The sequence below is a fragment of the Erinaceus europaeus genome, chromosome 14 (assembly GCF_950295315.1).
Source record: "Erinaceus europaeus chromosome 14, mEriEur2.1, whole genome shotgun sequence".
NCBI classification, from domain to species: Eukaryota; Metazoa; Chordata; class Mammalia; order Eulipotyphla; family Erinaceidae; genus Erinaceus; species Erinaceus europaeus.
In genome coordinates, this window is record NC_080175.1 from 39,870,154 (window position 1) to 39,895,541 (window position 25,388).

The 25,388-nt window shown below is 45.6% G+C and overlaps 1 protein-coding gene across 1 annotated transcript in view; it reads left to right on the forward strand.

Moving 5' to 3' along the window:
• Window positions 1-25,388, forward strand: part of PKD1L1 (polycystin 1 like 1, transient receptor potential channel interacting) — a 126,943-nt gene that overhangs the window by 90,292 nt on the left and 11,263 nt on the right. Inside the window, exons 35-44 of the mRNA XM_060170998.1 lie at window positions 2,006-2,144; window positions 4,224-4,308; window positions 4,467-4,643; window positions 6,797-6,921; window positions 11,540-11,650; window positions 18,485-18,611; window positions 20,190-20,273; window positions 22,797-22,901; window positions 24,125-24,400; window positions 25,046-25,150. Coding sequence (XP_060026981.1) covers window positions 2,006-2,144; window positions 4,224-4,308; window positions 4,467-4,643; window positions 6,797-6,921; window positions 11,540-11,650; window positions 18,485-18,611; window positions 20,190-20,273; window positions 22,797-22,901; window positions 24,125-24,400; window positions 25,046-25,150 — 1,334 coding nt within the window. The remainder of the gene's footprint in view (window positions 1-2,005; window positions 2,145-4,223; window positions 4,309-4,466; window positions 4,644-6,796; window positions 6,922-11,539; window positions 11,651-18,484; window positions 18,612-20,189; window positions 20,274-22,796; window positions 22,902-24,124; window positions 24,401-25,045; window positions 25,151-25,388) is intronic.

The following is a 25,388-nucleotide window of genomic DNA, read 5'->3' on the forward strand; positions in this document are numbered from 1 at the left end:
CTGGATGTCTGTAGGGGTGAGTCTAGCCAGTCCCCCAGGGAGAAGAGCAACCAGGACACCCTCAGTTCACACAGCGGTGATGGTGGTGAGTGTGCGATGCATGTCTGGGGAGTCCGAGGAGGTTCCAGAGTGACCAAGCCACCTGGTGCCACACAGCCTGGAGATGGTGCAGACTCAAAGTAGCCAACCCTCCCTACCACCATACACACATATACACACTGACTCAGCTTCTCTCTTTAAGAAACAGTCTATGACTACGTGAGAGTGGTGTTAAAAAGCACAAGATGGGGAGGGAGCTAGGTGATGGCACACTGGGTTAAGCTCACATAAGGACCCACACAAGAATCCCCAGCTCCCCACCTGTGGCAGGCGGGGGGGGGGGGGGGCTTCATAAACAGTGAAGCAGGACTGCAAGTGTCTCTCTGTCCCACTCCCTTTCTATCTCTCCCTCCCCTCTCAATTTCTCTCTGTCCAAGCCAATAAAAATGAAAAATGGTCACCAGAAGCAGTGGAATCATAGTGCCAGCACCGAGCCCTAGTGATAACTTTGGAGGAAAAAAAAAAAAAAAAAGCCAAGATGCAGGAAGCCAGGTAGTGGGACACCTAGTACAGTACACATGTTACTATGCACAGGACTGAGGTTTAAGTCCCTGGTTCCCATTTGCAGGGAACTTCATGTGCTGTGAAGCAGTGCTGCAGCTGTCTCTTTCTCTCCTTCCCTTCCTTTTCATTTTCTCTCTCTATCCAATAAATAAAGAAGCAAATGCAAGATGCTTAGTGACTTTGTATATTTTTTTTTTCCTGTCGGTTGGCCCTTTGAATCTCTTCTTTGCTGAAGACTCTGTCCATATCCTCTCCCCATTTTCAGATGGGGTCATTTAGTTTTTGTTGTTGTTTGGTTGCAGAGTTCAGCAAGCTACTTACAGATATTGGTTATTAGCTTTTTGCTTGATGTATGGCAGGTAAAGATCTTCTCCCATTCCATAAGGAGTCTCTCTGTCTAGGTGTTAGTCCACCTATCATGTTGAAAAGAGAAATTATACCTATGTGTCAACAACTGTACTGTAAACTATTACACCCCCCCCAACAAAATGATTTTAAAAATGCAAGATGCTGGTTGTCCAAGAAGACAAAGTGATCACAAAGTGTTGAGGTTCTTCTCAAGAAAGCTAAAAATGAAAACTGCAAACCTTTGGGTACTAGGTTCTGCAGAGAAAAAGAACCAGCAGTGTGCATATATAAAGAGATTTTTCTCTAAGGAGCTGACTCACCTGATCGTGGAGACTGATAGTCTCAGCATCTGCAGGTGGGAGGCTGGAGACCCCAGGGAACAGGTGATGTAAGTCAAATCCAAGCACAGGGAAAAGCTGGTGTTCTGGCTCAAAGGTCAAGCAGGAGGAATTCTTCTTTTACTCCAGGAGATACCAACTTTTGTTTTATCTGTTATTATTTTTTTATTGACACCAGAGTTATTACTGGGGTTCAGTGCCTGCACTGAGAATCCACTATTTCTGGTGGCCATTTTTTCCATTTATTTATTTATTTTTCTTTTTGTTTTATTGAATGAAACAGAGAGAAATTGAGAGGGGAGGGAGGGAGGAAGGGAGAGAGAGAGAAGGAGAGAGAGACCTGTAGACCTGCTTCACTTATTCATAAAGCTTCACTTTTGCCTTGGGTTCTGGGAGCTTGAACCTAGCTCCTTCAGCGTGGAAAAGTGTGGCCTTAACTGGGTGTGCCAAAGCCTGGTTCCCTTTTTCCCTCCCATCCCCCAACTTTTATCTTCTCTCCAGGCTTCAACTGGTTAGGTGAGACCCACCCATATCTGCCTCTCTCAGCCCAATTCTGACATGAGTCCCGGCCTAAAACAGCCTCACAGACAAACCTAGAATCATTTCTGACTACAGGTCTGGGCTCCCCATGGTCCAGCCAAGTGACACATCAGATGAACACAGGGTGTGGAGGGACAGGGTGCACGTTGTTAACCTGTGTCTCTGCTCTTCCCCAGTCCCCGGAATGAGCTCTGAAGGACTCCCCACTCCCCAGAAGTCCTGGGCACCTCTGCCCTGGTTGGGCTCAGCAGCCTGGCTCATCTGTGGGACAGTGTCTGTGGCCTGTGGCGTGGGGACAGGACTCCTGGGATACAGGTGAGCCAGCTCTCAAGGTCTCCAAGCAGCTTCAAGTCTCTAAGTGGAAAGTGGAGCATTTATAAGGAAATACATGCCTGTGAGAACCTGCAAATACCACATGTGGCTGATGCCATGTTAGCCCTCATCTCTCCCTTTCACCTCTGAGGGGGTGACTCTTCACCCCCTTGTAGGCAAACTCCAAGAGAGACTGTACTCAGTCAGCATGGGGGTGGCAGCCTGGCCTGGGTGGAGCCCAGGCTGTGGTCAGGACTCTCTCACTCAAGTGAGTAGGACACCAGCAGCTGAGCTCACAAGAGGCAGGTTCCCAGTCAAGGGCACTGACAAAATGCATATCCTTAATTGCTACCTTCAATCCAAAGAGCAAGGGCTGGGGAGATAACGCCACTGTAAACACAGCAGACTTGTATGCTTGGAAACCCCAGGTTCAGTCCCAGAGACCATCATAAACCAGAGCTGAGCAGGGCTCCAGTAATAGAGTCAACTCAAGGGATCATTGCTCTTACTTCATAGACTCCAAACCTCTCTTGTACTGTTTCCACCACTGATAGTACCATCCTCAGCTTGGCTTCCATGGACCCACATCTGCCTAACCTGTGAAGAAGCATTCTGGCTCCAAGTCTGTAGGGTTTTAGGAGGAGAAAGTAAATCTCCAGTGTACCTGCTCAGAGCTCAGCAGATAAAAACTCATAGTTAGGACTGAAGAGATAGATTATCAAGCAAGCTGTGTGCCTTGCCAAGTGTGTGGCGCACCTGGATGAATGCACGTGTTGCTATGTGCAAAGACCCAAGTTCGAGCCTCTGATCCCCACCTGCAAGGGAAGGGGTGAAGCAGGTCTGCAGGTGTCTCTCTGTCTCTTCCTCCCCTACTGATTTTCTTTTTGTCTCTCTCCAAGGGAGAAAAAGTGAATGAGGAAGAAGGAAAAAGGAGGGAAGGGGAGAGGGAGGGAGGGAGGAAAGAAGGAAGGAAGGAAAAAAGGAAGGAAAGAAAAACTTTCATACCATATGAGAGGTACCATGGTACAAGAGGAATCTCTGGTACTGTGATATCTCTGTCTCTATTTTTTCTCTATCTGAATGGAAAAGTTGGTCCAAGAACAAAGAAACCAGTTATGCTTGAGAATCTAACCTTGTAAAAAAAGAGAAAGTTTCATTGTCATTTTAATTTTTTATATTTATAAAAAATAAACATTGAAAAACTATAGGATAAGAGGGGTATAACTCCTCACAATTCCCACCACCAGATCTCCATATCCCATTCCCTTCCCTGATAGCTTTCCTATTCTTTATCCCTCTGGGAGTATGGACCCAAGGTCATTGTGGAATGCAGAAGGTGGAAGGTCTGTAACTGCTTTCCTGCTGAACATGGGCGCTGTCGATCCATACTCCCAGCCTGCCTCTCTTTCCCTAGTAGGGTGGGGCTCTGGGGAATGAGAGCTCCAGGACACATTGATGGGGTTGTCTGTCCAGGGAAGTCTGGTTGGCATCATGCTAGCATCTGGAACCTGGTGGCTGAAAGAGAGTTAACATACAAAGCCAAACAAATTGTTGACCAATCATGAACTTAAAGGCTGGAATAGTGCAGATGAAAAGTTGGGGGGCCCTCCATTTTGTAGATAGCTAGTAGGCATATTTTAGTTATATTCCAAAGGGCCTGTGGCTATACTAGTTTTTTTTTTTCCCCTGAACTTGAAATCTGATATGCAGGTGGATCCAAGTTATTGTCTGAGGAGATGATGTCATGGCTCATTGTCATTTTTACACTTCTGTCCTCTCCCCCACCCCCTTGCTCACCCACTCCCCTCCTGAGCTCTCTCTTGTCAATGTTCTCTTTCCTAGTGAGCAGCTGCAGGAAGATAGCTTCCCCTTATTCCAGGAGGGGACCCTGCACACACACACACACACACACACACACACACACACACACACACACACACACACACACACACGGCAGAAAGACACACACATACACACTGTCTCTTTCTCCACCAAGAGCCCTCTCTATGTGGGTATGAACCCAATGCCCTGAGCTCTGTGGTGCCCTGAGCTCCATGGTCCCCATACTCTCTCCCCTCACAGGTTCAGGCCTGAGCAGTGTGTCCAGTGGCTGCATCTGCTGGCTTCCTCCATGCTGTGCTGTGCCCTCCTCACCCAGCCGCTGTTGGTGAGCCCAGTCGCCCTTGAGGACAGCAGCCCTGTCTTGCCTGGGGAGGGAGCTGGTGGGGCCAGGGGTGGTGGCAAGCTGGGGTGGGCAGCCCCATCAGGCACCAGGGGCAGCTCACAGGTCAGAGTGATGCTGCCCCATTGCCTGTTCCCTTTCAGATCAGCCTGGTGGCTTTAGGCTTTGCCTGGAAGAGGAAGGACGACAAGCACTTCTTCACATCGTCTCTAAGAGTCACTACCCAGGCTCTGAGGTGCAAGCTGGCAGGGCCCTCTGAGGCCTGCTGGCCCCCATCTTACAGCTGCAGTGTTCCCCAGGGTACCTGTGAGGTTGAACAGGTGCGGGCTGTCTAAACTTCAGGGAAGCGACCCTGGCTCTTCTTATGGGCATCTAAACTGCAGCTGTGGGTTCAAATGCGGTTGCCTTTCTGAAAACCCTGGGGTGTCTTTTGCTCTCAGTTCTTTACATTCACATCTGACAGAGGCATGTGTTGGCACGTGTTTCACCACAAAACCAAAGAAACCTGAGCATCAAGAAAGAGAGCACATTTAAAAAAGTGGTCTGGGGGTGGCGCAGTAGATAAAGCATTAGATTCTCAACCATGAGATCCTGAATTCAGCCCCCAGCAGCACATGTAGTAGAATGACTGGTTCTTTCTCTCTCTTCTCCTACTTTCTCACAAATAAATAAATAATTTTTGGAAATTTTTATAATCTTTATTTATTTGATAGAGACTACCTGAAATTGAGAGGAAAGGATGAGATAGAGAGGGAGAAAGACAGAAACACTTGCACACCTGCTTCACCACTTACGATGCTTCCTCCATACAGGTAGAGACTAGAGGCTTGAACCCAGGTCCTTTTGCATGTAACATGTATGTCACCACCCAGCCCCCAAAAGGAGCACATTTTATTTTGTTTTATTAAGCAAACAAATAGTTTATTTATTTTAATGAAAGAAATATACAGAGAAAGATACAGACAGAGAAACCAGAGCACAGCTCAACTCTGGCTGATGGTGGTGCTGATGATTGAACCTGGGACCTTTGGTGCCTCAGGCATGAACCATTTTTTGCAGAAAAATTATAATGCCTCCCCAACCCTGGGGGTATATTTTAAAGTGCTGACATGAGAATTCTAGGCATGGTTTTTGAGAACTTTAGGGCATTTGCATATCAGTAGACCCACAGGAATCTCCACTTCCCTTCCGGTAGCAGCTATTTCTACAGTGTGAATAGAACAGGCTTTAAGGCAGTGTGTGTGTGTGACATGAAGGAAGACTTACCAGGCGTGTGTGTGTGTGTGTGTGTGTGTATGTGTGTGTGTAACATCTAGAAGTCAGCATGACAGAGGACACAGCCCATATACTCACAGTTGACCAGTGCTCTGATTTAAAATAATAAAATAATAATACAATTTTAAAGCTTTCTTTTCACAAGTTAATTACTTTAGTTATTTTAATTTTAACCAGAGAACTGCTCATCTCTACCTTATGGTGGTGCTGGGAGTTGAACCTGGGACCTCTGAGCCTCAGACGTGAAAATTGTTTTGCATCACCATTATACTATCTTCTTAGTCTATAATAAAAAGTTTAAAGGAATGAGTGAATGAATGAATGAAAAATAGCAGAAGAAATTATTTCCCTCTATTAAGCCCTGACCACAAACAGATAAGGAATAAAAGCAGTATTGCATCTTTGTTTTTTTAAGACACCTGCAGACCTGCTTCACTGCCTGTGAAGTGACTCCCCTGAAGGTGGGGAGCTGGGGCCTGGAACCGGGATCCTTCTGCTGGTCCTTGCACTTTGCACCACTGTACTGTGCTTAACCTTTGTGCTTGTGCTTAACCCACTGCGCTATCGCCCGACTCCCTGCATCTTTTTTTTAAATTGACTATTTTTTTCTCCTTTTAAAGTATTTACTTACTGGCCAGGCAGTGGCTCACCTGGTTGAGTGCACATGTCACAATGTGCAAGGATCCAGGTTCAAGCTGCTGGTCCCTACCTGCAGAGGGAAAGCTTAAAAGTAGTAAAGCAGTGCTGCGGGTCTCTCTCTCTCTCTCTCTCTCTTTCTCTCTCCCCTTTTCTCTCAATTTCTGGCTGTCTCTATCCAATAAATAAAGATAATAAAATTATAAATAAATAAAATATTTATTTACTTGATAGGACAAAGAGAAATTGAGAAAAGGGGACAGAGGTGAAAAGAGACCTGCAGGCCTGCTTCACCACTAATGAAGTTTCCCCCTGCAGATGGGGAGTGGGTACACCACCACCCAAACCCACAATACTGCTTTGTAAATAAGGAAGATAAAGGTCAGTGCCTGCTTAAACCGTGCTGGAAAGATGACCTCCCCACTTTGAGCATCTCTAAGAGGAATCAGAATGCTCCGTGATGGGATAGTGGCAGTGACTGTGCCACAGCCCCTCTGTCACTCTGCCAGCACAGCCCTGGGAAGTGACAATTTGTCAACCACTTCCCTGTCCCCCACTCCAGGTCCTGGCCACCAGGCAGCGAGCACGCCGTTTGCGCCAGTGCAAGGTGCACCCACCTTCTGAGGCCCAGCTCCGAGCACCCAGGGCAAGGATGAGAAGACAGATAGGAGCCCAGCAGGCACTCAGGTGGGTGAGTGCTGCCCTTGCCCGCCTGTATGTGTGTGGGAGGGGGTAGGGAGTACTGAGAGGGCATTTGCAGCACTTGCAGGGGCACAGCAGCTGAGAAGCCTGCTGGATACCAGGCTATCATGCCCCCTTACCCCACTCCAGGCACCTGGGATACAGAGACCCTAAGGTGGGGCCTCGGGTTTCTGCAGGCAGCTGGTGGGGTCAAGGGAATGTATTCACCACCCTCCCCCATCCTGTTTCCTTCCCATCTACTACATTTATTTATTTATTTATTTATTTATTTATTTATTTATTTATTTCCATCAGGGTTATCATTAGGGCTCAGTCCCATCATTATGAATATACCACTCCCAGCAGCCAATTTTTCCTTTTTTTTTTTTTTAGTTCCTTTCTATTTTATTTGATAGTGCACATAGAAATTGAGAGGGGCAGGGGAGGGAGAGAGGGAGAGACAGAGAGACACCTGCATACCTGCTTCACTGTTCATGAAGCATCCTTTCTGCAGGGGCCTTGTGCATGGTGTGCTCAACCACCCACCTCGCTCCTTGTCTAATATTAGTACACTTCTGGGGACTTTTGTTTCTCTAACTAGGGTTCACATGGATATCAGAAGCTGTAAGATTATCAGGCTCAAGCCCCCAATCCCCACCTGCAGGGGGGAAACTTAATGAATGGTGGAGCATGAATGTTTTTCTCCCTCTCTATTCCCCCTCCCCAATTTTTCTCTTCTATCAAATAAAAGAGACAAAGAAAGGCTCCCTCTCTCTCTCTCTCTCTCTCTTTCTCCCTCCCTCCCTCCCTCCCTCCCTCCCTCTCTGCTAAGATGGGTTTGCCAACATGTGATTAAATGGCTCTCTCATTCTTTCTTTTGGCAACATGTGGGTGTTTTCAATTTTTACTGAATAAATTTTAAAGGAAAAAATGGCCACCAAGAGTGGTGGATTTGTAGTGTAGGCACCAAGCCCCAGCAAAAACCCTGGTGGCAATTTAAAAAGGGGGGGGAGCAAATCATTGTCCAAAGATTCTTGTTGTGTTAGGACATCAGGGGATAGTGGAACATTGAATCTTCCCATTAAAAAAAGAGAGAGAGAGAGTAAAGCAAAACATATAGTAAGTATGCACATAAGCAAAGTGAAGTGGTTGGTTTCTCTGCATAAGACATAAAGGTGGGGTTCCCGCAGGCATTTCTGTAGAACCAGACTGACTGCAGTAGTGGGGTGTCTGACCAGCCTGACAAACCTCAGGGTTGGAGAGCCCTTTGCAAAGAGTGTAGGGCTGGAAGGATCTCACCGAGGGGTCCCTTGGAGGATAAGGGGCTCTACCGGTCTGGAGCATCAGGCCAACTGAGAACTCAGAGCAAACCAAGCCCGGATGCACCCAGGATCTACCTCACCACCTGGGAAGCCATGGAGGCAGCACCCAGACCAGCAGGACTCTGAGGCACCAAGAGGCAAAACAGGCTCAGGAACTGCACAACTCCACCATTACCTGTGGCCATTTATTTTATTTTACAAGCCATTTTTTAAATTTGTGATTAATAATGGTTTACAAGGCTGTAAGGTTACAGAGTCTAGTTCTACACCACACTCATCAACAGAGTTCTGTGTCCCCACCCTGCCAAAAAATCTTAGAGTCAGTTCACTTTTGGTTGTTTGGTCTTTTGTTTGTTTGTAAGTTCATGTGTATCAGATCTCTAGATTCCACATATGAGTGAAACCATCTGGTAATTGTCTTTTTACTTATTTCGCTAAGCATAATCACCTCCAGTGCCATCCATTTTGTCCCAAAGGACATATCAGCATAGTGGTCCATGGAATATATATGCTATAACTTCTTTAGCCAGTCATCTGTTGATGGACATTTAAGCTGCTTCTACTCTCTGGTAATTGTGAATAATGGCACTGTGAACATAGAGGTGCATATGTCCCTTTGAATTAGTGTGTTTGCGTGTTCTTTGGGATAAATGCATAAGAGTGGTATCCCTGGATCATAAGGCAATTCTATTTTTATGTGTTTAAAGACTCTCCATGCAGTCTTTCAAAGGGGCAGCATCAGTTTGCATTCCCACCAGCAGGGAAGCAGAGTTCTCTTTTTCTCTTTTATTTTTAAGTTTTAAAAAATTATCATCTTTATTTATTTATTGAATAGAGACATCCTGAAATTTAGAGGAGAGGGAGAGATAGGGAGGGAGAGAGACAGAGAAACACCTGTAACACTGCTTCACCGCTCGAAAAGCTTTCCCCCTGCAGGTGGGGACTGGGGGCTTGAACCTGGGTCCTTGTGCATTGTGACATGTACACTCAACCAGGTGCACCACCACCCAGCCCTGAGTTCCATTTTTCTCCACAACCTCTCCAACACTTATAATTTCCTGTGTTGCTGATGAAAGCCATTCTCTCAGGTGTCAGATAGTATATCAGTGTGGTTTTAATCTGCATTTTTCTAATAATAGGTGGGACATTTCTTCATATGTCTGTGGGCCATGAGTGTCTCTTCTTCTTTTATTTATTTTTAAATATTTTATTTATTAATGAGAAAGGAGAAGAGAAAGAAAGAACCAGACATCACTCTGGTACATGTGCCAGGGATTACTCAGGACCTCATGCTTGAGAATCCAATGCTTTATCTACTGTGCCACTTTCCAGACCACAAATGTCTCTTCTTTAAAAAAAAACTACCTATTCAATATTTTTGCCCTTTGACCACTTTTATAGAGAGTGAGAGACAGAAGCAGAGCGAGAGGGAGTGACAGAGGGAAGGAGAGACACCTGTAACACTGCTCCACCACTTGTGAAGTTCTTCCCATGCAGATGGGGGCTTGAACCTGGGTCATCACACTTCCTGCTATGGGTACTCTACCAGGTGAGCCACCACCTGCCACCCTTAAACCACCTTTAGGCATATGACATTTTAATCTGGAAAATTCCTCCCCAAAATGCTTCACATGGTAAGAGAATACAATAGACAGTTTTTAAAGTTAAAATACAGTAACCAAAACGTTCTTAGTATATACAAATAAATATCAGTCAATTTAAAGGAAAGTTCTAGTGAGGGCTGAACAGTTGTGTACCCACTTAAGCGCACAGAGTACTAAGTGCAAGGATACACACAAGGACCTGGGTTTGAGGCCCCCTTTCCCCACCTACAGGAGGGATGCTTCACAAGCAGTGAAGCAGGTCTGCAGGTGTCTTTCTCTCCCCACCTTTCCCCCCATACATCCCCCCCATACATTATGTAGTTCATTTTTATTAATTTATTTATTTACTAAATTTATTGGGGATGAATGTTTTATAGTCAACAATAAATACAATAGTTTGTACATCCATAACATTTTTCCAGTTTTCCACATAACAATACAAACCCACTAGGTCTCTCTCCCTTTTTATCTCTCTCTCTTCTCTCAATTTCTCTCTGTCCTATTGAATGAAAGAGAAGGGTATTTGGCAGTGGTACACCGGATTAAGTGCACATAGTATGAAGCTCAAGGGTCCCGGTTCGAACCCTGGCTTCCCATCTGCAGGGGGGAGCCCTTCATTGGCAATGAAGCAGGTCTGTAGATGTCTCTTCTCTATCTTGACCTCCCCTCTCAATTTCTCTCTGTTCTGTCCAGTAAAAATGAAAAATGACTCCCAGAAGCAGTAGATTCATAGTGCAGCCACCAAGCTCCAGTGATAACTCTGGAGAGAAAGAAAGGAAGAAAGGAAGAAAGGAAGAAAGAAAGAAAGAAAAGGAAAGGGAAAAAGAAAAAATGGCCTTTGGGACCAGAGGATTTATAGTGCAGGCACCGAACTCCAGCAATAACCCTGGAGGCAAAAAAAGAGAGAGGAAGGGAGGGAGGGAGGGAGAGAGAGAGGAAACACATTGTATTTTTTAAATAAATCTTTTAAAAAAATTATTATCTTTATTTATTTATTTATTGGATAGAGACAGACAGAAATTGAGAGGAAAGGGAAGTTGTAGAGGGAGAGAGACACCTGCAGACCTGCTGCACCACTTGCAAAGCTTTCCCCCTGCAGATGGGGAGCGGGGGCTCAAACCCAGTTCCTTGTGCACTGTAGCCTGTGCTCTCAACCAGGTGCACCACCATCCGGCCCCACATTGTATTTTTTAACCAGGAAAGACAACATTATGTCTCCCTAAACTTCCCTGTGTGAATCTGACATGATCCCAACAAACTATCTTCAAGCTTTGTCTTGCTGATTCTATTCATGTGTAATGTTAGCAAATATGATGGCAGGTGGTAGGTAGTGCACCTGGTTGAGTGCACATGTTAGCAAATATGAACAACTAGTCAATAAACCCTGAAATAACAAAATGAGCCAATTTTTTCTATGCCTTATACAAAAATTCCCCCCCTGAGATTTACAAGACCAGTCCCATTAAAAAAGGGGAAAAAAGTTTTGCTAAGTCTGTATACACATGGAATTGTGAAGATGTTAATTCTGTTTTGCTTATTAAAATATTTGTTCACAGAGGAGAGAGAGAGATAGGTAACAGGTGCACCACTGGACACACAGGATGCAACAAACCGACCCTGCAAAGTCATGCTTGGGAGTCCAGGGCTTTATCCACCTTCCAGGCCCAGGATGCTAATTCAGCATTTTCTTTTTTGCAGAAGCATCTCCATGTACCTCCTTATGCTGCTGTTATTTTTAGTTATTGTATATGGAAAATTGTCTCAGGGTGAATATTTTCTCAATCAAGCCATCCGGAATGAATTTACAAGGTAAGAAGTTCAAGTGAATTTCTCTAGAGCTAGAACTGCTGCCCTAGGCATGTTCTGTCATTGCCCGTGTGTCCCCACATGGGCCCCAGAGCTCAGGGCTTCTGGGGAGATACTTGGTTGTTGGGAGGAAGAGATGATTCTGACCTCGAAATCTACTCTGCCTTATGTTTCGCTTTGGCAAGATGGAGCTCCAGGAAGATTTCTGTCTACTGTTCCATGTGAGAAATATGGGAAAGGCTATCAGATTGGGGCTGGGTGGTGGCACACCTGGTTAAGCTCACATGTTATCATATGCAAGGACCTGGGAACCCACAGGGGGGATACTTCACGAGCAGTGAAATAGGTCTGTAGGTCTCTCTCTTTCTCTCCCTCTCCCTCTCCCTCCCGCCCTCCTTCCCTCGGTCCCTCTCCTTCTCTCCCTCTCTGTCTCCCGTTCCCCTCTCAATTTCTGTCTGTCCCATTGAATAAAATAGAAAGGGGGGACAGAAAAGATGGCTACCTGGGGCAGTGAATTTGTAGTGCAGGCACCAAGCCCCAGCAATTATTCTAGAATATATATATGGAGAGAGAGAGGTGGAGAGGGAGGGAGGGAGAGTGCAAAAGCTGTCAAATTGACTGATGGATACGGCTGTTGTTCCTCCCCCCCCCCCCCAGTGCTTATAGGAGGCCTAGTAGATTTTGGGGGTGTGTTTGCAGCATCTCATTTTGGTAAATAGTGCAGCATTACATTACCATAACAGTGATGGTTCAAGGCATTTCAAAGCCTGGGAGTTGAAACATTGTGCCCAAGTAGGGTATTGCAGTGTCCTCTTTGCAGAAGACATTTGAGTTCTTGGATCAAAGGATAGTGCTGCAGGTCTGGCAAAATAGCTCCCCTGGATAGTACACTCGCTTTGACGTGCATGAGACTTGAGTTCGAGCCTGACTTCCATTGCATTGGGGGAAACTTGGGTGCTGTGCTTTCTTTTTCTCTCTATGTGTCTCTTAAATTTTTTTTTTTACTATTTTCATTTATTTTTTATTGGATAGAGACAGAATCAAGAGGGAAATGAGATAGGAGAGGGAGAAGAGAGGGAGAGAGAGACACATGCAGCACTCTTTCACTGCTCATAAAGTATCCCCCTGCAGATGGGGACCATGGGCTTGAACTCATGGCTTTGTACATGGTAACTTGTGGGTTCAACCAAATGGGCCACCACCAGGCCCCGCCTCGCTCTATATCTCTTTCTCTGTGTCTGTCTGTCTCAGTCTAAAAAAGCCATCCCGGCCAGGCAGATAGCATACTGGTTCTGCAAAAAGACTCTCGTGCCTGAGATTCCCAGGCCCCAGGTTTAATGCTCTGCATCTCCATAACCCAGAGAGGAGCAGTGCTTTGGCAATAAATAAATGAATAAAGTATATGTGCATTGTTTGAAAAGGATGAAGAACTGAAAAGAAGATAATTTTCCATAATACTATCACTCAAAAGTGGCCACTGATAGCGTTTTGCTATGCCATATTTCTTCCTCATGCTTCAACATTTCTGAGTTTCGGCTGCTAGATGAAGTCCATGCAAAGATTGAGTATGGTGTTCCTTTGCATTAAAAGTTATTGAATGGGGAATCGGGTGGTAGCGCAGTGGGTTAAGCACAGGTGGCACAAAGTGCAAGGACCTGAGTAAGGATCCCGGGTTGAGCCCCCCGGCTTTCCACCTGCAGGGGAGTCGCCTCACAAGCAGTGGGTCAGGTCTGCAGGTGTCTATCTTTCTCTTCCTCTCTTTGTCTTTCCCTCCTCTCTCCATTTCTCTCTGTCCTATCCAACAACAATGACATCAATAACAATAACAATAACTACAACAATAAAACAAGGGCAACAAAAGAGAGTAAATATATAAATAAATATTTTTAAAAGTTATTAAATGAATTTATTTCCATTTGACCAAGACATAATTGTGACAAGTCTCTGGGCTTTGGGCCCTAAATTGCAATCTATAAATGCAAACTAATTCTTAACTGCAGTTTTGGTGACAGAAGGAAAAGAGTGTGTATAAGCTTTACTTTCTCAGAATATTGTAAAACACTTTCCTGAAAGTTTTCTGGTAAAATGTTGCCTATGACTATTAACAAAATTTGATGCAAAGTATTTTTGTTGGATTGGAAAGGGGCAGGAATGACTGGATAACAAGTCCATTTGATTTTGTTAAAGGCCAGCTCTGACAGCTAGTGAATATAGATTGAATACTCAGTAATAAAGTCAGACCTGCCTGCCCTGCCTCAGCATTCCTGGGTTCTCTGTAACTCAGTAACCCAGTTTTTCACTTTGTGAGTGGTGAAATGAAGTGTTCCTGTCTGCTTCTCTCTATGCAACACCACTAATAACCATGGCCCTAAGAGGATCCTCTTCTTAGCTTTCCCAAAGTGTAGGCGCACAGGTCAGCCAGCAGGGGGTGCTGTGTGCAAAACAACAGCGCAGCTGTGGCTAGCTCTTTGGGAAGGGGAATCTGAAGGAGAAACTCTTTTAGGTCTTGCCAGTTTATTTCTTATCTCAGATTTCATCAGTCATCATCCCTTGACACATTTCTCATAAGAATCCTCGCCTCTTGATATTCAAATCCAAGCTGTCACAGCTGTGACAATATTTGTGCAGTGTCTCATGTGCACACAATGGTTGCCCTTGTATGAATGTCCCAGAAACTGACCACAAGGAGGTAGAACCTCCCAAGTTGTGGAATTGCCATGACCACGTGGCAGAGATATTTATGTGAGCCTGTTTATAATGGAGTGTTCAAAGTGGACCCTCCCCCTCCGCTCTCCACATACACTGAGGAATCCTGCTGGCACCCCAGAGAGAACCCAAGCACAGCAGGAGATAAGAGTCAAGTTCAGTCAAGAACTGGAGTCCTCTTCCCATGACCAGGTGACCTGGGCTAGTTTTGTCTCAGCACCTCAGAGTCTCCTCCATCCAGTGAGGGCAATCAAGTGCTGGGCTTCTTACATCCTAGCAGAGAATGAGCATGTTCTTGGAATCCACCCTCTTTAAGGTGTGTTTTGTTGATGTCTTTCTGAACTTAACAAAGCGTAGTAAAATTCCAAGTAAAAGGAAGACAACCCACTAAATGAAAACAATGATAAGGGAAATAGTGACTTTATTCCAAGTGCCATAAATTGAAAAGTACTTGATTTTTATCTTTCCCATTGTTTAGTTAGGCTTGTATTACTAAAACGAATGAAAAAAATTATGTGAGCTTTTGTTTGGGGTTTATAAAATGGAAGATTTACTAGGTACATAAGAACCACAACGGGGAGAGGGGAAAAAACGATGGGAGAAATAAGAGATTAAAGGCTAGCTAGACATGTGGCAGGAGTGTTCAGTACAACATGAGAGGGTCCAAGGGATTGTGGGGGTAGAGATCAAACAAAAACAACCACAGGCAGAGAAGGCATAGAAGAGAGGTAACTTCAGCCAGTGACTTGCTTGAGGAGCCTTGTCTCTTGAAAGTGTACATCCTTTACTATAGGTCATGACATCAGCCATATGCTAATTATGACCATAGCCCATAAGTCCTTTTGCTTATGGTCAATGTATTCCCATCATGGAGGTTTGGAGGTCTGTTGGGTGTAACTGCTCTAGCTGATACAGAGTGAGAGTGTTCTGGGATTGCTTGGCATATGGCTTGCTCTCTAGTGTAAGGCCCACATCAGCCTGAGGCCTTTGTCTCTGGATCACCTTCAGGTCTTTCATGATTTAAAATCTTCAGAGTATCTGAAGAGGAAAGAGCATAATGATTATGCAAAAGAACTTTCATGCCTGTGACTCTAAAACCCTAAGTTCAGTTCCTCCCAGGGCACCAAAAACCAGAACTGTACAATGCTCTGTACATAAATAAACAAATGGAATAAAGTGAAACCTTTAGAGAATCTTAAATTCATTTTTCTTTTTAAAATCTGTTTTTTAGATTTAGTCATTTTCTACACATAAAAGTGAACTAGAGTTAGTGCATCATGCTGGCACATACAATGATGTCAGGGATGGAACTCAGGTCCTGTGCTCTATTCACTGATCCAGCTCCCTGGCGGGGAATGTTCTTTCCAATCTGGGTAATTTATTGCACTATCTAACAGTGATCAATTGACTCCATTTAAAATGATTACAGTGCTCCTCCCACCCCCCTTTTAATCTCAGGTAGAAAGAGCCTGAGAGAAAGGTGTAGGGACACCCCACAGCACTGCTTCACCACAGTTCACGGAGCTTCCTCTGGGTCCATGGACAGTGCTCCCATGTGGTGCTGGGCTCTCAAACCTAGATCTTTACACATGACAAAGTGTGTGCTCTACCGACGGAGCCATCTCTTGGGCCCCCTCAGTGCTCTTTTAACTTTGTTTTGTTTGTTTTTTATTTTGTTTTATTTTGGTTTTGCCTCCATGGTTATTGCTGAGGCTTAGTGCCAGCACTATGAATCCACTGCTCCCAGAAGCCATTTTTTTTCTTTTTCCTTTTTGTTTTTTTCTCCTATCTTTATTAGATAGGATAGAAATTGAGAGGGGAGGGGAGATGGAAAGGAAAAGAGGGGGTCAGGCAGTGATACACCTGGTTAAGTGCACACATTGCAGTGTGCAAGGACTTGGGTTCAAAGCCCTGGTCCCACTTTCAGGAGGAAAGCTTCACAAGTGAAGTAGAGCTGTAGGTGTCTCTGTCTCTTCCCCTCTCGATCTCCCCCTCCCCTCTCAATGTCTGTCTCTATCCAATAATAAAAAATTAGTTAATTAAAGAAATAAAGGGGAAGAAAAAGAGAGAGACACCTACAGACCTGCTTCACTGTTAGTGAAGTGCCCCCCCGCAAGTGGGGATTAGGGGCTTGAACCCAAGTCCTTGTGCATGATTGATATGTGTACTTAACTGGCCCTCTTAACCTCGTTTTTTGTCAGACACTGGAACAGATACCTAAGAAAGGTAATAAATAAGCCAGTGGAAAAGAAAACAGACTACTTTTGTTGACTCTGTGGTAGGTGTCAGTATTGTACTTGGTCTGTGTTTTCTGATACTCGCAGCCTTCTTGGGAGGCAGGGGTTTTGCTGCTGTCCTATTGTGGGCAGAAGGAAAAGCCAATCACCGTGTAGGAGAGGAGGGTGGTGTCTGGCTGCCAGGCTCAGCCCCTGCACTTGTGCTTGTTCTGTACCTGCTCCATGGCCCCCTGCTCTTCTGTAGCCTCCCTGCCTTTGCCTCTCAGTTCCCCACTGAACACCCCGCAATCATCATTCATCAACTTCATTTCTTTCTTTTCTCCTCCCTCTCTCTCTCTCTCTCTCTCTCGCTCTCTCTCTTCTTTAATTGGATAGGACAGAGAGAAATTGATAGGGGAAGGGGAGAGAGAGTTAAAATGCACAAGGACCCAGGTTCAAGCCCCTGGTCCCCACCTGCAGGGGAATGCTTCAGTAGTGGTAAAACAGGGCTGCAAGTCTGTCTCCCTCTCCCTCTTCTTCTCCCTCTCCCTCTCTGTTTTCTTCTCCCTCTCTATATCCCCCTTCCTCTCAATTTCTGGTTGTGTCTATCAAATAAATAAAGATAATTTTAAAAAATTAAGAGGGAGAGAGAAAGATAAACACCTGCAGACCCACTTCACCCCCCTGAAGGTGGGGAGCAATGCTCCCACCTGGATCCTTGCATGGGTCCTTCGCGCTTAGTACTATGTGCACTGAACTGGGTGTGCCACCACCTGGCCCCCTGCTTCTTTCTTTTGCTGATTTGGAAGGCCATTGTTGTCACAGCTTCACGTCGCCCCCAGAACAAGGTGCACGGCATTGACAAGTGTCTTCAAGTCTCTGCTGAGACATGACCTTCTCCAAAGCTGGGATCTGGCTATTTGAACCTTCTTTCCACCTTCCGTTTCTGCTTTGGAGCTGCCTTTCCTGCTTAGTTTCTCTCCTTACTGTTTGTTGCTAGTGTAGTGTCCATTCTGCGTATTTGTGGTTTCCCCCACAAGAGGCAGGTATTGGACATTCTGTTTCCTAGGACTGTGGCTGATTGATTGCATAGTACTCTTTAAGGGGGTGAATAAGCAAGTGTTTTCCCTCCTCTGGGTCTTCTTGTCCACTGTCAAGAAGCAACAGGGGAAAGCACCCAGTAGAGTGCACACATGATAATGTGCAAGGACCTGGGTTCAAGTCCCCAGTCCCACCTGAAGAGGGAAAGCTGCAAATGTTTCTCTCTCTCTCTCCTTCTCTCCTTCACTCTCAATTTCTTTGTTTCTATCAAAAAGAAAGAAAGAAAGAAATGGGGGGAAAATGGTCACCAGGAGCAGTAACTCTAGTGGCAATAAAAAAGAGAAAGAAGGATGGGGGTAGATAGCATAATGGTTCTCAAACAGACTTTTGTGCCTGAGGCTCTGAAGTCCCAAGTTCAATTCCCTGCACCACCATAAAACATAAAACATAAAACATGATCAATACTCTGGTAAAAATAAATAAATAATATAAGATTTAGAAAGAAGAGAAAACACAGCAACATGCAGGGATCAGAGAACTAGTTCATGGGTCAGGCATGCACATAGCCCAGATTCAAACCCCAGTACTATGTGGACAATGCCACCGCACTGGGGACAGCTCTGGTCTCAGTCTTGGTCTCTCTCTCTCTTTCTCTCTCTCTTCCTCTCTGACTGTGGAGCAGTGAAACCATGCATCTATGGACCCCAGCATGCTCTCTCTCTCTCTCTCTACACACACACACACACACACACACACACACGCTATGCATGTTAGACTTTATGCCTTTCCCTGCAGATACTTCCAGTCAGATTCCTTCAGTGTGTTTGAGCTTTACTTTAGAGAAAAAGAACCTTTTTGTTTCTGTTGTTTCAAGAGGTGCCGGGCACTCCTCAAGTGGCCCCAGAAGCATGGACGAGTGGTGGCACTGGAGCCTGACCACACTGCTCGATGGCCTGTACCAGGGAGACTCCTCTGCTGCCACCAGCACACCAGGCACCCAGGTGGGATCCCATGGCTCTTCATGGCAGTGTCATGGCACAAAGGCCATGTCATCATGGAGGGGATATGGTCCAAAATAATATGTTGAAAGGACCCGGGTTCTAGCCCCTCACCAGCGGGCGGGAAGCTTCATGAGTGGTAAAGCAGGTCTTCAGGTATCTCTCTTCCTCTCTATCTCTCCCTCCTCTGTCAATTCCTCTCTGTCCTATCCAATAAAACAATAATAAGATACTTGACTTGTGACTCTGTAGTCTCACAAATTAGTGCTGATATGAGCCAGCCATTCTCTGTGGTAGGTGCTCTGGGCCCAGAGAAGTTGATTTTCCTTCCCTGCCAGATCACCTTTGGCCCATCCCTCATACCCCCTGCCCCATATACTGGGATGTTGCTGGGTGCAGGGTGGGGGTACATGGGAGTTTTGGGGCTTATGAGGATGAGACAGACTTTGGCTCACCTACCTGTGACACAGGGAAACTTGGAACAAATAAAGAGCAAAGCAGTTAAAATGGGGGCATTCAGGAGGCTTCTAGAAGGAGGTAAGTCTTGTCTGCATGCTAAAGGAAAGCCCCCAGTGAACCTGCCTTTTGTATAGTAACCAGCTCTTTGCCTAGCTTTTATCTCCTACCTTTTTAATTAATTTACTGGATAGAGACAGCGAAATCAAGAAGAAAGGGAGCAATAGAGAGGAAGAGAGACACCTGCAGCACTGCTTCACCTTTCATGAAGCTTTCCCTCTGCAAGTGGAGACCAGGGGCTTGAACCTAGGTCCTTATACTTTGTACATGTGTGCTCAACCAGGTACACCACCACCCAGTCCCTTCCTTTTTTTTTTTTTTAATTTTTTTAGTGACTTTGCTCTTCATCCTTCAAAAACTTCATTTTGGTTATAGGGTTAGAGATCATAATGGTTATGCAAAGAGACTCTCATGGATGAGGTTCCATAGTTTCATGTTCAATCCCCTGTACCACCATAAACCAGAGCGGAGCAGTGCTCTGGTTAAAAAGAAAAGAAAAAAAAGAAAAAAAACTTCATTTCTAATTCTCTGTTTCTTAGGTTCTATGTAGTTTCATAGGAACACTTTAGAACAACATAAAACGGGTTGGTCTGGGGGTCGGGCAGTAGCACAGCGGATTAAGCGCAGGGACTGGTGCAAGGATCCCAGTTCCAGTCCCTGGCTCCCCACCTGCTGGGGGGTTGCTTCGCCAGCAGAGAAGCAGGTCTGCAGGTGTCTATCTTTCTTTCCCCCTCTGTCTTCCCGTCCTCTCTCCATTTCTCTCTGTCCTATCCAACAACAACAGCAATGGCAACAATAACAACAAGGGGAACAGCTGGGCAACAAAATGGGGAAAATGGCTTCCAGGAGCAGTGAATTCGTAGTGCAGGCACCAAGCCCCAGCAATAACCCTGGAGGCAAAAAAAAAAAAAAATAACGGGGGGTGTTGGTTATGCCCTTAGACAGTGTTAAGGGGAGGGTCTAACCTGGTGGCTAACATGAGGGCATATGCCTGAGCCCTGCCAGCACTGTAGGAAGACGACGGCTGGGCTGACCATATGACCATCTTTGTTCTCCTTCTTCCAGCCCAGGGCTCTGGGAGGAAAGTGCTCCCTACTAGGCACTCTGACCATTAGACAGCTGAGACACCATCCTGAGAGCCTTTGCAAGGTAAGACATGCTCTCCCTTTTTCCTTCCATAAATATATTTAACCAGAAACTTCTTTATATATTTTTTATTTTTTTATTATCTTTAGTTTACTGGATAGAGACAGCCAGAAATTGAGAGGGAAGGGGATGATAGAGGGAGAGACAGAGAGACACCTGCAACACTGCTTTACCACTTGCAAAGTATTCCCCCTGCAGGTAGGGGTTGGGGGCTCGAACCTGGGTCCTTGCACATTGTAACATGTGCTCTCAACCAGGTGCGCCACTACCTGGACCCTGATCCAGAAACTTCTAAGAAGTGTTTGGGCGGACAGGAAGTGACCCAGCCATTACATTGAATTGTCAGCACCAAGGGCCAGAAAAGCTGGGGCTTGGGTCTTTTACCTTCTCCTCTTCCATATTTTATGCATACATCCCAGCATGCTATTGAAAAATTATTCATTTATTTCTTTGGTCATATAAATACCTGGCTATCTGTGCAAAATTACGCTACTTCTCTCAAAAGTATTAATTGTTAGAAAAGTCATGGTTCGTTTTTGCATAGAAAAACATATTCACCATCTTCACCTCATCTTGGATAAAGCTTGAAAGAATCGTGTTAAGTGAGATCAGCCAGAAAGAGAAGGACAAATTAGGCATAATCTCACTCATGGGCAGAAGTTGAGAAATAAGAACAGAAGGGGAAACAAAGCAGAACTTGGACTGGGTTCGGTGTGTTGCACCAAAGCAAAGGACTCTGGGTTGGGCGTGGGGGAAGCCTATGCTTTCAGGTCCTGGTGCAGGATGGTGGAGGAGAACCTCGGCTGGGGGTGAGAGTGTTTTGCAGAAAACTGAAAAATCTTACACATTCTCAGCTTTCTGGTGGGGTGATCTCCAGCAGGAAGGCAACCGACTGGCTCTCTCTTGCTCGCTCAAGGGATGAAACGAAGCAGAGACACCGGGGAGAAAATGATGTGTTCTCAAAATCTCATTTATTAGCAGGTGGACATGAGTTTAAATAGAAAACCAAAGAAAGGGCATTATTGAAATACGTCAGAAATTACAGGTTTCTTAAAGGTCAGCTTACCCCAATGGTAGGGGGTGCTGGTATGACAGGAATTGATGAGATACAAGACATTTATTCTCCATGACGCAAGCAACTTAATTATCCAAAGGTATTTGAGAGAAGCATAGGAGTTAAATTAGTAGGGTGAGACAGAGAGAAGATGGATATCAAAAGGCCATATAGTTTGGAATTTCTCTTGTCTGGGGTCTGAGGTGTATGATGGAGTGTGTGATAAGGTGTGTTCTCCTCTGTGATCAGAAGGTGAGGTGAACTTTGAGTAAATGAATCTTAAGGTAGGCAGCCATGTGGCTTGCTGTTAATGGAGAGGAGTAGTGAGGTTTCTGTGGGCTTGAGAGTCACGAAGGAAAGAGCTAAGTCTGAGAGACGTGGTTTCTCCCCTTTGCTCACCTCGGTTGAGAGAGACTAATAAGAGGGTATCTTCTCAGACCTCCATGCAAGGATGGAGGGAGTTCTCCCTAAGCTCTATCAAGCTTACACATAGCCCCACAACACATGTACCAACAACTGTACTTACTGTAAACCATTAATCCTTCCAATAAATATACTTTTAAAAACATTTCAAAGCCAAAAAAAAAAAAAAAGAAAGAAAAGAAGAGAAAAGAAAAACAGAAAAATTCTAATAGCCCAGTATTTGAAAATGGAACATCTTTGCTTTGTGAACAGAGGTTTGAGAAATCAGGCACTTCATTTGGGCTACTTGTGACAGAAGCCCTCTGCTGTCCCTGCCTAGGCTGGTGGCTGCTCAGAAGTCAGCCTTTCTATGGTGGGACCTTGGTCTTTCCAGACCAAGTGGAAGCCTGGTGACCATGAGAAAGACTTGGAGGTGGGTAGGGCTGGAGACACAGCATAATGGTTCTGTGAAAGACTTTCATGCCTGAAGCTCTGAGGTGTCAGGTCCAATCTCCAGCACCACCATCAGCCAGAACTGAGCAGTGTTCTGGTCTCTCTGTCTCTCTCTATCTATCTCTCTCTCTGTCTCTCTCCCTGCTTTTCTCTGTATCTCTCTCACATTCAAATAAAGTAAATAAAATATTTTAGTGTTAAAAAAAGGCTTTGGGAAAGAGAGAGGCAGACTGGGGGTATGGACTGACCAGTCAACGCCCATGTTCAGCGGGGAAGCAATTACAGAAGCCAGACCTTCTACCTTCTGCAACCCTCAACGACCCTGGGTCCATGCTCCCAGAGGGATAGAGAATGGGAAAGCTACCATGGGAGGGGGTGGGTTATGGGGATTTGGTGTTGGGAATTGTGTGGAGTTGTACCCCTCCTACCTTATGCTTTTGTTCACTAATCCTTTCTTAAATAAAAAATTTAAAAATAAAAAAAATTTTTAAAAAAGGCTTTGAGGGGGGAAGAGGACTGTACTGCATGTCCATGTGAGGCCAGAATCAGCAAACCCAGGGTACAGGACTCACTTGAACATGCATATCTGATTCTCCCTCTGCTTCTTTCTTCTGCAGCTCCCCAGTTCATTGTCAGCACCTACCCAAGACTCTCTTTCTACATGTAACCCCACAGTTGAAGACCCTGAAACTCCCCTTGTGACCGACCCAGAGGCTGCAAGGGTGGGCCAGAGTGACCTTGGGAGTGCCAGGGAGGACTGTGAGCTTAACCTGGGCAACACAAGGTCAGTGTGATTTGGAGAGCAGAGCCAGGGCTCCATGCAAGCTCTAGCTGGTACAAGTTGGGTGTGAGATGCCCTTCCAGCTGGTGCAGGTTGGATATGAGGTGCCCTGTCCCTTCCCCAGCAAGAGCAACACTCGCTGTCACCATGCTGGCAAAAGAACAATGTACATGCAGGCCTCCAGTCTCCAAGTGCATGGGAAAAAAACAAGCCAAACATTCTTTCCAGGATCTGTTAGGAGTTCTGGAGAGCTTGGGATCTAGTGTATTTTTGTCTTCCTGCTGGATTTATTCTAAGACAGGTGTTTGCATGGCTTCATCAGCCCTTGGGAAAGTCTCTGAAGTTGGCCACATCACTCTGCCCTGCCTTGTGCAGACGGTCCACCTCAGGCTCCGTCCACATGGCAGCAAGGTCTACCTGCCAGTGGCACCTGCCCGTCACAGCTCCCTGGAGGTGTGCTAACTCCAGTGGTGGCACTGCTAGTCTGAGGCTCTCTGTGAGTGCCTTGCCTTTGAGCAACACAGACCAAAAAGAGAGGGAGGGAGAGAAATGATTTGTTACTCAGTACAGTCAAAGATAGCATGTGGAGTCCTTGGCAGAGAGAGAAGAATGAATATGAATATTCTAGGTCCCTGTAAAGAGATGGGTATAACTTTTATGGTTCCAGTGGGGTTGTATATTTTTTCCAGGATCCCATCTTTTCTTTCCCTCCAAATGTCTCATCTTTTTAAAAGATTTTTTTAATTGGGGAGAATTATGGTTTATTGTCAACAGTAAATACAGTTGTTGGTACATGTGTAACATTTCTCAATTTTCTGAAAAAACACTCACCCCCAATCTAGGTCCTCCTCCATCATCATGCACGAGGATCAGTCCAAGTTTTGCTTTGTTGTGTTAAAAAAAAAAAATTCTATTAATTTATTCTTTCAGTGAAGGGGGGGAGGTAGAGAAAGAGAGAGACCAGAGCCCTGCTCTACTCTGGCTGACAGTGATACTAGGGATTGAACTTGGAACCACAGAAACTCAGGCATGAAAGTCTTTTGTAGAACCATTATACTCTCTACCCAGTTGTCATGCATCCTTAGGCAAGGACAGAGGGGCAATGAACTATCAAAGGAGCCAACAGATAGCAGAGGCTGGGCCTGTCCTAGATAATCCACACAGATATCCTCACATCCTGCCCTGACTGTCATTCTGCTCTGCAGGCCTGCTTCACGGGACACCCTGACCAAGCTCAGGGCCAGTGGGTGGATTGATGGCAGCACCAGGGCTGTGTCCCTGCACTTCTCCCTCTACAACCCTCCAACTCGACTCTTCTCCAGTGTGTCCCTGAATGCAGAGTTGCTACCTGAGGGGGGCCTCACCTTCTCCCCCCTGGTGGAGTCCTTCACCATCTTCCCCAGCGACTCCTCCCCGAGGTACCACCTCATATTGACTGAGGTGAGTTCACCAGCCCCTCCCACAGCTCTGGAGGAGAAAGTCAAGGATCAATGAGACATGTGGTCTGGCCTCTAATCCTGGCTCAGGGACACATGAGCAAGAAATCAGCTTGTATCTGGTCTTCTCCAATGGTAATTAGGGTACTGGGCAGTGGCACGTGTCACCATGTGCAAGGACCCAGGTTCAAGTCTCTCACCCCCATCTGCAGGGGGAAGGCTTCCTGAACAGTGAAGCAGTGATAGAAGTGTCTCTGTCTCTCTTCTCTTAAAATTGTTCTTTTCTTTTTTATTTTAGAGGACAGAGAGAAGTTGAAAAAAGAGGGAAAGAGAGAGAGGAAGACACTTTTAGACCTGTTTCACTTTTCATGAAGCTTCCCCCCTGCTGCAGGTGTGGAGCCAGGGCTCAAAAACCCAGGTCCTCATGTATAGTTATGTATGCACTAAACCAGGTGTGCCACCACCTGGCTCTCCTTCTCTATTTCTCCCTTCCTTCTCAATTTCTCTCTGTCTCTATCCAGTAAGTAAGTAAAAAATACATTTAGAAAAAAAAGTGATTCACAGCAGAGCCAACCTGGAGTTTTGACCATAAGAAAAATAACTGGTGTGTATTTTTGTTTTACCTGCTCTGTTGCTGTTCCCTCACCAGCTGCTCTTCCTGGTGCTCAGCGTGATTCACTTCTGCTTTGAGTGCTACGACATGATTGAGAAGGGCACCTGCAGCTATTGGAGAAAACCAAGGAGCTGGCTGAAGGTAGCCTTTCACATCATTAAGAACTGCCAAGTGTCTACCTGAATATAATAATGATCCTAGTGGGGGGATGGATGGTGCACTAGTGAGCTCCAACCCTATTGCCATGCTTCCTTCCCCTCTGTCATGTTAATGCCAAAGGAGCAAGAATTCCATTAGTGCTTCTGCGGGTGACTCGCACCCCTGGGTGTGCAGGTGGGTGGTGCTCTCCGGAGCCTATGTGATGGCTGTCTCCCTGCTA